Below are 14,649 nucleotides of genomic sequence, written 5' to 3' on the forward strand. Positions count from 1 at the left end.
AGAGTACATTTAGAATATTTACCTGATAGTTTAGAAAGTTCTTCTAATTCTTTGGCTGCCTCTGGCCCCAGTGAAATGGTGTGAATTTTTGCCCCGCTTTGTTTCACCAAATCAAAGCAAGCTGATAAACGTGAGTCCTCTCCATCTGTCAGTAACAGAATTTCTGAACCGTATGTAGTATTCATTTTATCTGCAATTACCTGCATCAAGAAAATAATTAATTATATAAACAGCAGAATATTTTTCAATACTAGTTTATCCCAGAGCACAGTCAATTTATGCATTTAAAACTGTTAACTTCAAATTTAAGACAAATTTGTTCTTTAGTAAGTGTTTGCATTTTTATGTAACACCAAAACTATTACAATAGTAATTAGATTTAGTAAGTGTTCAATAATGAATATTGAATATATATTTTCCTAGGAAAGGAACCTGTCCCAAACTGAAGATGTCAGAAGAATTCTGCCTGTAGATGCTGTTTGGGGACTGGATGATTAAGGGCATCATATTAAAAACTTAGGTCCACTTTCTGGAAGTACTCTTTATTCTCCAACTAAAATTATAGGTGTAGAGAAGGACAGTCTTCTGTCTAAGGGTGGACTCTGAGGTAACTGATGGTGGGGCAGAAAAGGGTAGGGAGCACCCATGGGGGAGGCCTCTGTCCTGGCTGTTCCATCCCTGTCTGGTTGCCAGTCTTCCTCCTGATGCACCCCTGTCCTGAGCATCCTCTCTGCCCTGGACTCTTGGCTACCTCAGCAGTCTTATCCTTCTCTGTACAGTTTCTCTCTTTCTCTTTCTTCCCTTTTCCTACATGTTGCTCCTGATTTTCAGTTTTGCATCGGAATTAGGTGACGACTTCTGGGACTCCCAAGGAAGTAAAACAGACAAATAAATAACAATGTTTATCCATTGCTGTTTCCCAATCTCATGATTTGTATGTGGTTTCACAATTTTAGAGGTTTGATTAATGACTAGTGAACCATGGCAATTAAGAACACTATCATTGTGCAGCTTCCCATTTTAACATTTATTCTATATGTCCATTGTGATTCATGAGTCAGATCTCTGGTGTTTCCTCAGTCCACATTTTGCTAAAAAAAAATCTCAGAGATTGCAGGAATACAATATGGTGTTCATTGTTGTGTTGGTATGCAGCCTTTTCTCTGTTTATACATCCAGCAATGTGATCGGGCTGTCAGTTTATCCAGTCATGTGAGAGTTTGGACTGCGGTACTGCATATTTCTTTCCTCTAGAAGTACTTAAAGAACTGTAGTAAGGTAACCTCTTAACTCTCTTAAACAAACCAAATAGAGTAAGCTTCATAGGTTTCCAACTAGAAATTTGATTTTCCAACATTTAGATTATTCTTGTAGTTCATTTCAGATTTTGATCTTATTTTTCAATATCCTTTTTGAAGCATGGACATCACATCTGGCCTGTCTTCTGGTAATACTCCTTCTAATGCCATATAATGGTAATGCCAAGTAGTTTATATACCATTTTTTCTCCTGATAGATTCAAGAACCGTATTATCTTTCTTAACTCTACCACTGCATAGGAAGTCCATGTTCAGTGGGCTATCAAGTATGTTTCTCATTTCTTCCTCATTTTCCATACATTCCAGGAGGTATTTCCACATTGTACTTTACCTTAAATCCTGTACGTATGCCTGCACAGATATTGGTTTGTCCACTAGCAGTTTCAGGCAAAAATCGAACAAGTTTTTGGCGTGCTGCGTCATTAGTTATTTGTTGCAAAGGAGCTTCTTCAGATGCGTAAGAGGAAAATGTGACAATTCCAACCCAGGAAGTGTTTTCAATAATATGGAGCAGAAAAAGGTGTGCAGCACTACGGAGATGTCTGAGGCGGTTTTGCTGTATGTGAAGAAAAACAACATCCTTAGAATGCAATATCTTCTGAAAAGCTTTGACTATGAACAAAATTCAGGAATTTTTGATGTTAATTAGGTTGTAATTAAACATTAAAAACTATCTGCCATAATGTAACTCATATGTATGCTCAGTTCTAGAAGAGAGGAGAGGTAAACCATGTTCTGGTATTGTGAAAGTGCAGCAAACTGCAGCTTCCAGGAAAGATGTCACCAAGCAAAGTCCATCTTCTGATGTTATGACTTCATTCCAAATCAAGATTTTTGTCACTTCTTTTTCAATAGCGTGATGTCAGTGCAAAAGGACAACACTTACGATGCCTGAGGAGTAGGTTAGTTTAGAGACTAAGTATTTTGAAAATATAAATAATGTTAAAGTAAAAGTATGGCTATTTTAAATGCAAAGATCCACAGGGATTACTGAAAAAAATGCTATATTTGAAAACATTTATCTCTGGAGCTAGCTATTCTTGCAGTATTTACTTAATTATTTTAATTTGGGGTTTTAGCATTACATTATTATTTATTAACTGATTTAATACAAGGTACTATGATTGGTATACCTCTGTATTATAAAAATATTACAATTTATTACAAGTGGAGATCTTTGCTGAAGATCAGTCCCAGGAACAGCTCTGGACTAGAATGGCATGTCTGGTAATAGATCTGTTGATGGAGCATTCTGGGAGATTCTCACAATTATGATATGTATACCATAACTAAAGAATTGGAGCATATACTGCTTTATGCTTCTTTATGTATATTTTGGTTGAGGGTATGATATTTAAGAATATTTCTCAACATGTTTGAGCTTTTTGAATTACCTTCTTTAGATGAACAGTCTTATTTTTAGGTTTGAATTCCTTTGAGAAATGAAACACTGAACTTGCAATATTTTCAGTAAGAGACTAATGGTCATTGGCTCAGTACTGAACTATGGAACAGAAGTTATGGATAAGAAAATGCAGTATGTCATCAAAATAATATATAAGCTGATTTTTAAAAGCTGTTAAGAGTATGCATAGAGGTTTGAAGTCTGTTAATAAATCATGAGATAGCTGCCTTACCTACCCAGATAATTTTGTCATCTTTCTACAGATGATCATATTGCTTACAGCTTTATAAAAGTATAAGAACATTTATGCAAATACGCACATATTCAGGGACATTTGCTAAACCTTGCATCCACAAACAAGCTTAGTATCTCATGCCACAAGAAGCTGTGAAAGAATAAGCCTATGCAAATTTTATGGAAAAAAAAAAGTAAAAATAACCTCAGCCTTGTTAAAATGACATAACACTATGCCAGCTCACATTCTTGATTCCAAAGAGCAATATTGTGATGAGGAAAGAAAATCTAATTTATTGACATATCGTGACCTGCATATTTACTTTAAATTTTAGAATCATTCGTAACAAAAATACATTGAGAAACTCCATCTATGATACATTTTCTACTTGGAAGAAATACAATGGCACTGTCATTCTAGCTCTGGAACAACAGAAGTGAAGTATATAAAACTGAGATTTTGCATGAAAAAAAAGACCAAGTCCAACCTACAACTCTCAGTATTTTGAAGTGATATCTTGTAGGAATTCCTAAATAAAATTACCAAGACAACTAAGAGTAGTCCTTAATCAAGTTGATTATAGAATTGACTGATTTTTTTTTATTTTGTAACTTTTTCTGTTTCTTACAATTTTTCCTAAAAATTGCTTATAAAAGGTGTATTCTTACCATTGACATGCTCCCAGAAACATCCAGTACTAACACGACTGTTCTGTGTTGGGCCTGCAGTAGCCTGAAGGTAGTCTCAGAAGGGGGTGCAGAAGCATTTACAACAGCGGAGTTGCGAAAGTCATCAGATTCCATAATTACTTCCCATGTGCTTTTGTGGTTGCACATCTTATTCTGCATATTTGGAGCCTCACTGTTGTGAGTGTTTTTATCACAAAATCTAACCACCTAAAAAGTCAGATTGAAGCTGATAATAATTCTGAATGCAACAGTATGAATGTAAGAAAATATCTCAGAAGATACAAAGTTTGTGGTGGGGAACAGGACAAATGGAGGTGGCGTTCTCCAGCGAATGTCCTCTGTGCCATGGTGCCTGGCCAGCCAGGATCTTAGAAGAGGCAAGCAAGGAAAGTGCTCCCAAAGAATTTAGCTCAGATTTTACATAAGCACAAGCATGCTGTGACATGCAGAAACAAAGCTTTCAGTCTGTGAGCACCGAGACCCTTAAGTGACTGATTTGTGGAGGTCCTACTAGATTTAAGCCTGTTAACATAGATACTGAAGCTGAACAGCATGGAGGTCAGCACGAGTTAGCAGCCTGAATATTTAACCAGCTTCTTGGGTTAAGCTGATGGTCTTGGACCAGTTCCTGTAAGTTTTTTTTAGTGGAATAATGCAAAAATACAAAGTCAAGACTTGGAGAGAAGCAGCAAATAATCGTACACGTCTCAGGGTGTGCACAGTGTACTGCTGAGGGAAGACCATGACCCATTGCTGTGGGTTGACCCTGGTGGGCAGATAAGCACCACACTTCCTCCCCCTCCCCAGTAAGATGGGAGATGAAGAAAGGAGGAATAATAAAAAAAAACCCCAACTTTAAGGTCAAGATAAAAAAAAACAAATAAAAAAATGTTTAATAATTGAAGGATAAGTGCAAGAAGAGAGAAGAAAGAAAACAAAACGAGTGATCTAAAGGCAATAATTCATCACCTCCCCTGGGTAGACCAGTGCCCAGCCAGTTCCCAAGCCTAAGATGACTTCCAAGCCTGAGATGACTAACCCTCCTGAACTCTTCTCTTTAACCTTTTATTGCTGAGGATGATGTTATATGGTATAGAATATCTCTTAGTCAGTTCAGGTCATCTGTCTGTTGTGTCCCCTTCAGCCTACCGCATGGTCCCCAGTCTATTCAAGAGTGGGGGCAGAGTGAGAAACAGAGGTGGCTTTGATGCTGTTCAGCTAAAGCTAGAACGTTTGTGTGTTATTGGTACTGTTTTGGTCAAAAATCTAAAACACAGCACCATATGATCCACTATGAAGAAAATTAACTGTATCCTAGCCAGGCCCAGTAAACCCATAAAGTTCTTGCCCAAAGAAATAAGGTCAATAGTAGGAGGAATTGTGATTCCCGTATTGCAGAAATCTAGCCTGCAAGGAGACTGTCCGTCCTGCTAACCCCTGTCCCATCACCCTCTCCCAGACACTGGAACAGTGCAGAGCTGCCATGAGGTGGCCTGCCTGGTTGTCCTGTCTGCTTTCAAGACAGCTGGGCTGCTGCTTCTGTGGTACGGAGAGGCAGACCAGATTGCTCTGCAAGGGAGTGTAATAGAGCTAACCAGGTAACACAGCTCGGGGGCCAGTTTACATATGGAGGGATCAAAAACTGCAGTTATCTTATGGACAAGGCATTTGGCAAGAATGCTTCCCTTTCATGCCTGTTGACCTGATTCTCCAAACAGGGAGCAAGAAGGATGCTGAGGCTGTAGTACATCTCACCCTTATTGACAGAAAACAGCTGTTAAATCATTTCCAGTAGCTCCTCTGTTTTCCCTTTTGAACAGATTTAATAGCATCATGCATATTCTTTGAAATAGAAATTAAAGAAATGCCTGACTGATCATTCTTCCCAGCAGAAATAACTGACTAGGCCCCAAATGTTACTAAACTCTCAGTCCAGAAAGGTATAGTAATACTTACAGACGGTATGAATTGAGAATGCATAACAGAATATGACATATTTTGTCGTATATCTGGAATAAACGTACATCCTTTTTCATATAGCTGACCATCGTATCTACAGCTTCTTATCTCACACTTGTCTCCGCTGCAGTCTCGGAAAAGAGGTATACCCGTTATACCAGCCCAACAGCTAAGGGAAGAGAAGATAGGCAGGGATGGTTAGGAGCCCTGTCTGTAACTGGTTATTTATTTGCATTTTGGCTGCCCAAAGCCAAATTGCTGTTGACACAGCACTCTACTAGACACTGCATGAGTATCTAGGTAGGCTGTCTCTATGCTGGGTCCTCAAACTAATCTAGAAATAGGTAGAATCATAAACCACTTGTGGTCTCTTGTGATCTTCCTTGTGATAATTATAGGCTATGCAGGAGAGACATCCTGCTAGTAGTTGCAATACAAAAGACTCTATTGTTACGCCTGAGCTAGGAAAAAATGCAAGCCTGAACTAATTCTCTACATCCATTCAGTTATTGTCCCTCTTTGTAGAAACTGCTTAAAATCACAGTGGGCAATTCCAGTGTTGTTGATAACTGCTATTTAATAAAATTATGTTAAATAAGTACGAAACAAAGGGTGGCGGAAGTCTGCAGTTGCACGCAGAGCAAAAGGTTATCCATCCTGATCTTCTGAACCTCCCTCAAAACAGCACTGAAGGCAGATGTGGTTTTCTGGGCTGCAAGGCAGGCAATAGATATTGCCGACTAAGCATCTTTTAATCATATGAACAGGTCATGGACACTCTACAAAGTAAAATCTCAGCACAGAGGATGAGAATATTGAGAATTTTATTTAAATGTTTAAAGCTATGTAATGCAGAGGCAGAAATATGAAAAAAAAATAGTACCTTGTTGCTTCAACACTTGCTTCGTTAGACTTTCTAGACACATAAAAAGGCATGTCGTTACTATATTCATCAAACACCCCCCACCGATAGTGAGCCCATTCATGGACAAAAACTCGTCCTGTTGAAAAAGAGGTTTTGATCATTACGCACATGCATATTCTAAATACAACTGTTTAAAAGATACTCAGTGTTTTACTTAGACATTTCAACAATTTAAACTAATTCTTATCTCAGGTACTACAGGAAGACTGAAATATTTAAGCGATTGGGATATTAATTTTTCTTCCCACATAAATTTTCTGTCCCAAAGAGCAGAAAACCTTACATTTTTTGACAGTGTAGTACAGAATCAGATACACGAACACTGGATAGTTTATTTGGTTAAGTGGTCATAAAGGGAACGCTGCTGCTAAGGGCAGTAGTTAAGTGCAGAGGAATAACCAGTTAAGGTTTTCAAAGGGATGAACAACTTCTGGATCCCGTGTTTGAATATTTCACTTCAGGCATTTCACAGGTATTTACTACTTTTGAAAAATGTGTCTCTCAAAGTTTTTTTCATTTTGGCAAGCAAGTTAAAATTCCCAAATTCATTAATCACTTTGAAAAATTTTGGCCCTTTCATACGAACAATAAGACAGGCAATTCAGTTAAATAGCAGTATTACCTTTTTCTCCATAAGCAGAAGTCAAACTGTCATTTATCAGGAAGTTAGGTGTGAAATAGATGTGCTGGCCTTTCTCCTTACATCCTCCATACTGTAAGGTGTAAGGATCATCTGTGTGTTTCATATAACGGTCTGCTATTATGACATCTGCCTGAAAAAGTAAGAGCAAAGTCATACATAACATGGGTGTAGAGAAGAGTGAAGTGGTTCTTGTTGAGTAAATCCAGTCCTGCAATTTTTTTAATCCTTCGATGACTCTCAATATTTTTGAGTAAGAACTTCCAGGATTAGCCCTAGATTTTGCTGTGATTCGTAATGTAGCCTTGTCATTCTACTTTTCCTTGCTGTTCTAATCATAAAGAGTTCTCTAAATCATACCTTATCATATGATTCTGTTTTTAGTCTTGAATATTTGCTGGTTTTCTTCCATGTTTTAGGAACTATTATTTTTACAGACTTGAAGAAAAATCGATGTTTTGTCGTTTCAAACAAGTAATTAGAAGCATTTTTAATCATGTTCTAGGGAATGAAAGAAAACAAAGTATTAATATCAATGTTAATATTAAAAATTTGACTTTATGTGTGGTGAATAATTTAGCCTTATCAAGAAACAGAATACAATAAAGTAGAAGTAAGTACGTAACACAAAACTAAGAAAGTATTACAGTCTTTTTTAAGAAAAGAATAAAGAAGTCAAGGACTAAGCTGTAATTCTTGGAATCTCTCACCAGTTCTATAATCCTGCTCTTAATCAGAGATTGTGATAAAATGCACACTCTAGCCATCATATGAGATGAAAACTACTAAATACAAGGATTTTACCCTTAAATTAATGCTGGCCTGACAGCAAGCATGGGCAAGATTCAACATCGCATCTGTTTTTCATTTATCTGACTAATGTCATCATTTTTTCTGTCAAATTCGCTGTTTCACCTTTCTTCATATTTGTATTATCGTTACTATATGCTGGCATTACTTTCCTTTCCTCTTGCTCTTTTACCACCTCTCTTGGAGTAGAGGCATCAGAAAAATCATTCCCTTTGTTTATTTTTCTCTCCACTGTGTTTAGTGGGGAAAAAAAAAAACAAACAGGAAGGATGAAACAAAAGTCTGGCTTCTCATAAACTAAGAAACAAGCTGCGACAGAGCCTTTGGAATCAAATATCTTTGTTATGTGTACATAAAATTCAGCTAAAGGGGATTTCTTGAAGAGTTTCAGTTTGCCAGGACTGAGAGTGATAGTGAATGCTAACCCATGGGAAGCTGAGCAGTAATGGGATGTGCTACTTCAGCTGTCCCCATGCCACCCCTTGCCTGCTCTGCAGGTAGGACAGAGCAGTTTTAACTAGTTCAAGAGAACTGAAGGGATGATATAATAACAAGTTCTCATAAGGTCAGCTGTAATGTAAATTTAATATGTGGTAGGTATCTCACAGGAGCAGTAACCATCACTCGTACACATGTACCCTAAAAAACACTCGGTGGTTTGTCCCTTAATGAAAATGGAGTGATCTAAACTCTATTGTTAAAAAAGGGGACAGTCAATGACCGATGGTAAAAAGTAAACTATCATTTTTACTTCATGTAAACCTCTTCTCACAAGATGAAAGAATCCTGGAAATGTTGATAATTTTATGGCTGACCAAAGGACGGTATCCTTTGTACTTGATTTTAGAGATGACGTGGGGCTGAGATAATCCTCCATCAGGGTCCAGTAGGCACTAGACATACTTGGTCAGCAGGTTTTCTCTAAAATGATTTAACTTTGTAGAAAACAATTTCTTTGCTTTGAGACCTGGCTAGCATCTTATTCTAGGGGAATTTATCCACTGAGGCATCTACATGGATTGCAATAAAAGTTAAACCCAGAAATACCACTACACCTAACTTTTTTTTCTTCCTTTACAATTTGTAAAGGAACATTGTGAGACATACTAACTAATGACAAACAGTAGTAAAATCAATGGCGATTAAACAAGCATGCATAGGACATTCTTTCAGGCAAACATAATTTAGAAAGCTACTTAAAGAAATTCCAGTCTGCTTCCCAACAGGATACTACAGCATTGTTTGAGGGAATTAGTGCTCTTAGTAGTGACAACAGATGGCAAGACAAATTAGAAATTACTAGTTTAGTAACTATGGGATTAATCCATGATTAATTCAAAACAACAAGAAAAAAAAACTATTGACAAGAATGGGAGCTGGACCTGGTTCATTTCCAAGCAGAAACATCAAGTCACAACTGCTGAGAAACAATGCATGTAAATGGAAATGTTCTTACCATCACGTTCAGGATGATGTTGGCATTTTCTGGCACCTGGGGATGAATTGCAACAACCAAATCCTCATAGCCATTCTTATTTAGCCATACCATAGAACCTTTTGCCACATACAGGAGTTGAAAAGCCAGCAAAAAAATCAAACTCCTGAACACCCTCATTACTTGTTCCTGTCTGCGAGGTTCTTGGTTAGAAAAGTGATGGCTTATCAGTCTTATTTATATGACTGCCTGTAGGGTGCAAGAAGACTTTGTTATGGTAACACAGTATAGTTGACCTCCCCCATCCAAGCACGTAAAGTCCCGGGCATATCTTATCTTCTTCTTATGGTGACCTGGGATAGTTTGCTGCTTCCCATCTGAGTATGTAGAGTCTCGAATGCATCTTATCTTGTTGTCACATTAACCTGGGGTCATTCACTTTGTCCCCATTGCTCGGCTGCCAAGGTGATGGCCAGCTGCGGATGAATCTTGGCATTTGGACAAGAGGACCTGTATTACATGGCAAGTTCACTAATGAGCCAAACAGGACATTGTGCATGCATAATACATTAATCAGCGCCAGTTTTTGTATCCATCCCTGCTGGGCTTTCCCTTGAGTTTCACTCCCAAGCAGAGCTCTGCTGCGTCAGGTCCCCATTTTGATTAGCGTCGGTGGCCTGGGGCTCCCACCGTGGTAATGCTGTGCTTTCCATAAAGCCAAAGCCTTCACTTGCTGAGCGTTGTGCCTCGTCCATGAGGGATTCACACCTGCTCCTTGCTCCTAACACAGCCTTTGTGGCAAAAAGAGGTGTAACAGTTTGCAGCTGTAGTTAATTATGTGTTAATTTTAGGAGGAAATACTTGATATTTTATTGTGAACGAAAAAAGAATTAATTTCCTTATGCGTCTTCAGGTGAACTATCCTCTGCTATTCATTTTAGGAGAGAGAAATAACTGCAAAAACATAATTGGAATTTCCTGGGAAAAAAATCAGAACAATGCAATAATTACATAATACAGAGTTGAAATAATAGAAAAAGCAAGATTAGATCAGTGAGATAGCAAAATGCTGCTAAATTCAGATCCAATATTCGGTGTGTAAAATATCCCCTTTTAAATGGCATTGTTTGCCTTTAGATGAATAAACATCACATTTGGAATATAATGTGTTTTTCTTGAGTGGGAGCCATTTGTCAAGCAAGCCAGATTACTCTGTGTGGCTGTTCTATCCCTCCTCATAATTTCTCACTTCATACTCAAAGCAACTTGTCCAGGAGTGACTTTATATATTATTCCAATTCCTTGATAAAGTATTTAATAGCATCATGCCTATCACTGATTTGCAGTCTTTTGAGAAATGTCTATTAGATGACGATTCCCTACCAGCTACTTTTTGAGATCTCCCAGCTAGGTAGTTCCTAGTTTGTTAAGGAGGTGCTTGGTTAATCCAACATAGTACTATATTTTTAATTGGACCATCCCACAATAATCAGTTCACAAATATCTCATAGCTACACTTTTAGTTAAATTCATTTTTGCATTAAAAATAATAAAAATGGAATAAATGTGGTAGTGATTGACATTGATTATATTTTCATCCTTTAATTCATTATTGATTAAATGCTGTATCAGCTTTCCTATTATTTTTGTGGAACAGATGTTAAGCAGATTTTCCAAAAATTTTGGAAATCAATCAATAATTCAATAATTTTACATGGCAGAAACACATCATCATAAGGCCCTATTGGAATTGCAGACGCTACAAAGGAGCCTTCTGCAGCTGTTCTGTGGAAACCTCTTCTGATCTGAATATCATTTTTAATAGCTGAGGGTCTTGATGGGTTCCTCCTGGTTTTACTTCATTTTCAAAAATGCTTGTTAATCTTAACTAATGCATATTCTTGTAGTATGCAGGTGACCTGAACTTCACCTCATTTATATGGTTTTCAATCTGAAGAATCCATTAACCTCAATGAAGTACAGTAATTTCTAGTGCAATAGCTATTTCTTTACAGTTTCAAGAGTGTTAATTACTAAGAAAGCTATTATTACATTGAAGTAACTGTTACTTGTAATAAAATAATCACAGGAGAGTTTAATTTACTAAAACTTCAACAGTTCTTAATTTAAGATGACTGATTATAGTACTCCAGTTAATAACCTGCCGTTATTCTTTTCACATGCAAAACACAAATCCTGTCTATCTGTAGTACACAGATACTGCTCTATTATAGCTGTTGACAGTCTACTTTAAATATTCTTCTGGGGAATACAGACTTTTCTTGTGCTAAAGGGAATCAACCACACACAGTGTTTGAAAAGTGTTCAAAACTCAATACCCCTTAGCTGGGCCATCACTGCTCTAGTGCCTACTCTTAGTATTTGTGAAGGGACAGACGTATACAAGTATACAACTGCTGGAATAAATATCTGTATAATTTTCTCTGCCTTACTTTGCTGTACCCTTTTCTACATGACCTGGTATAGGCATGGCATGACTCCATGGCATTGCAGTTTGTGGCACGCTAGTTCTGTTAGCTTGGATGTAAACTTTCAGGCTGTCTTTGCTTTCTCAGGGAAAGTAAACAAGTGCTTGGACTAGATCCCATCATTCTTAACAATGTCAGCACTTAACTATAAAAATGACATAAATTAACATTAAAAAATGGTTGTATTTGTTTATGCTTTCTAGATTCATTAATCTAGAATACAGGAATAACAGGAAAATTCTTCTCTGATATGCAATCTGTGCAGCTCCTCTGGTTTTGATGGAATGTTAAAACTGAGAAGACTGCAGTCTGAAGTTAAGATGCCATTTTTTTCTGCACTTTAACTCAAGGAAATGCTAATTCCTTAGCAAAATCATCTATTTTTTTCATTATAAAACTAAAGAATAGATTCTTTTCAAAACCTGTACAGTTTTTCATTACCTCCCATGTGCTTCTGTAGTCACACATTCAGTTCTGCAGATTGGGTGCTTCTCTCTTCTGGTTATGCTCATTACAGGATTCAGCCACCTGCAATGATAAACAAATAGACAAAAATCAGAATTAAGCAACAGAAAAGTACCAAATAAAAATAGGGATGGAAATAAATCTTCACTGCTGATTTACATAGTTGCGACATGAGCGGATGGTAAACTTCATTTTACGTTAATAACAGTATGCATTACAGTTGATTTACTTACACAAAAGTTGAAATAAATCTTACATTTCAAAAAGGATACAGGAAATCTCATAGCAGCATGTTTCACTGAAAGAAATCTATTCTTAACGTGTTTGTACTTACAGATGATAAACTTTGCATATACATTATTGATAAATCTACAGTTTAATTTCTTTCAGGAACATAGCACATCCTTCCTTAAAAAGCCATGTTAGCTTATCAACAACACAATTACCTTCAGTGCAGGATTTTTTTTTCACAGATACAGATGCTAGTAAAGTACAGAGGAAGACCTAAGGATAAAACAGAATACGTTTCCACTTAAAAACCCTATCAAATATAGGGCTGACATCAACAGTGCTTGGAGTGTAGCCTGCACTCTGCCCACATAAAACAGTTATCCTTGTAAAAAAGATATGAATATACACTGCAAAGGGACACCAAGAATGATCATCGATTGCTTTGCTTCTCCATCACTTCAGTCTATTGCCTGAGTAAAAATATTGCAGTTGCAGATTTAAAGTTTACAATTGCAGAATTAGTCTTATTAATTCAGTAGCTACCACTTCAAATGTTGCTGTACCCTGGAAAATACCCATTAGATGGCTTCCTGATTATGTACAGGCGCTTGGTCAGTGAGTTGCAGGTCAATATGCTGTAATAAAACTTTGTTTCTTGAGGTCCATTGGCCATATGGACAGAGAGGAAAACCAGACAGTAAGTCAAGCACTCCTGCAGTGGTGAGAGCATGGGGTGAAGTTATGCAGAGGTAGCAAAAATTAAAAAAAGTTTAAAGCAAGAGAGACCCAGAAGCTTAACAGGAAAGCCCTGAAGTTGCAGTGTACTCCAAGAAGGGAGAGGTCAGATGAGAAAGAAAAGCTTAGACAGACAAACACTGTGAGCAGGGCAGAAAGAGGATTTCCATCCAAGCACCATTTCCTCCCCAGTGGCAGAGCACTGAAGTGATTAAGTCTCTGGCATCAGTTCAGAAAAAAAATAATGCTCAACATCATTGCCAATCCACCAACCACAGAAGTGTGTAAAGACGGATGCAGAGAAAATCACCTGATCGATTCATAAAGTAGGAAAGATATTTAATGAGGGATAAAATAGGAACTGAAAGAAAAAGGGATACCTCAAAAGTTTATAGAAAAACCCAGTCAGGTTTCTAAAGCCCACCACAAAGGGCTAGTAGAAGGAGGAAAACGCTGAATTACCTTGTAACTTTAGCCTGATTCTGCCCAGTTACATACAAATGCCTGTCACGGTCATACTCATCAAACACCCCCGTCTAAGGTGGGCCCGCTCATGAGCAAAGACTCTGCCTGCAGGGAGGAGAGAAGGGCAGATGTATGGTAACTATAGTCAGCCATTACATCACTGTACACAAAATTAGTCAGCATGTACCCATTTTCAAAAAGGGTAGAAAGGAAGACCCCGGGAACTACCGACCTGTCAGCCTCACCTCTGTGCCTGGGAAGATCATGGAACAGATCCTCCTAGAAGCTATGCTAAGGCACATGGAGGCCAGGGAGGTAATTCGAGATAGCCAGCATGGCTTCACCAAGGGCAAGTCCTGCCTGACGAACCTAGTGGCTTTCTATGATGGAGTGACAGCATCAGTGGACAAGGGAGAACCAACAGACGTCATCTATCTGGACTTCTGCAAAGCCTTTGACACGGTCCCCCACAACATCCTTCTCTCTAAATTGGAGAGCTATGTATTTGATGGGTGGACTGTTTGGTGGATAAGGAACTGGCTGGATGGTCGCGTCCAGAGGGTAGTGGTCAATGGCTCGATGTCCAGATGGAGACCGGTGATGAGTGGTGTCCCTCAGGGGTCCGTGCTGGGACCGGTGCTGTTTAATGTTTTCATCAATGACTTAGACAGAGAGATTGAGTGCACCCTCAGCAAGTTTGCAGATGACACCAAGCTGAGTGGTGCGGTTGACACACCAGAAGGACGGGATGTCATCCAGAGAGACCTGGACAGGCTAGAGAGGTGGGCCTGTGTGAACCTCAACAAGGCCAAGTGCAAGGTCCTGCACCTGGGTCGGGGTAACCCCC

At 38.2% G+C, this 14,649-nt stretch overlaps 1 protein-coding gene across 1 annotated transcript in view; it reads right to left on the bottom strand.

Moving 5' to 3' along the window:
* LOC104122916 (calcium-activated chloride channel regulator 1) overlaps nt 1-13,275 on the bottom strand; it is a 21,635-nt gene extending 8,360 nt beyond the window's left edge. The window contains exons 1-10 of the mRNA XM_009635105.2: nt 13,166-13,275; nt 12,348-12,434; nt 9,439-9,610; nt 7,533-7,673; nt 7,155-7,305; nt 6,491-6,608; nt 5,605-5,776; nt 3,628-3,855; nt 1,651-1,875; nt 23-200 (exon numbers count right to left, since the gene is read on the bottom strand). Coding sequence (XP_009633400.2) covers nt 23-200; nt 1,651-1,875; nt 3,628-3,855; nt 5,605-5,776; nt 6,491-6,608; nt 7,155-7,305; nt 7,533-7,673; nt 9,439-9,610; nt 12,348-12,434; nt 13,166-13,275 — 1,582 coding nt within the window. The remainder of the gene's footprint in view (nt 1-22; nt 201-1,650; nt 1,876-3,627; nt 3,856-5,604; nt 5,777-6,490; nt 6,609-7,154; nt 7,306-7,532; nt 7,674-9,438; nt 9,611-12,347; nt 12,435-13,165) is intronic.
* Nucleotides 13,276-14,649: the final 1,374 nt, after the last annotated feature.

This window comes from Egretta garzetta, unplaced genomic scaffold, assembly GCF_000687185.1.
Source record: "Egretta garzetta isolate BGI_Z169 unplaced genomic scaffold, ASM68718v1 scaffold43, whole genome shotgun sequence".
Lineage (NCBI taxonomy): Eukaryota > Metazoa > Chordata > Aves > Pelecaniformes > Ardeidae > Egretta > Egretta garzetta.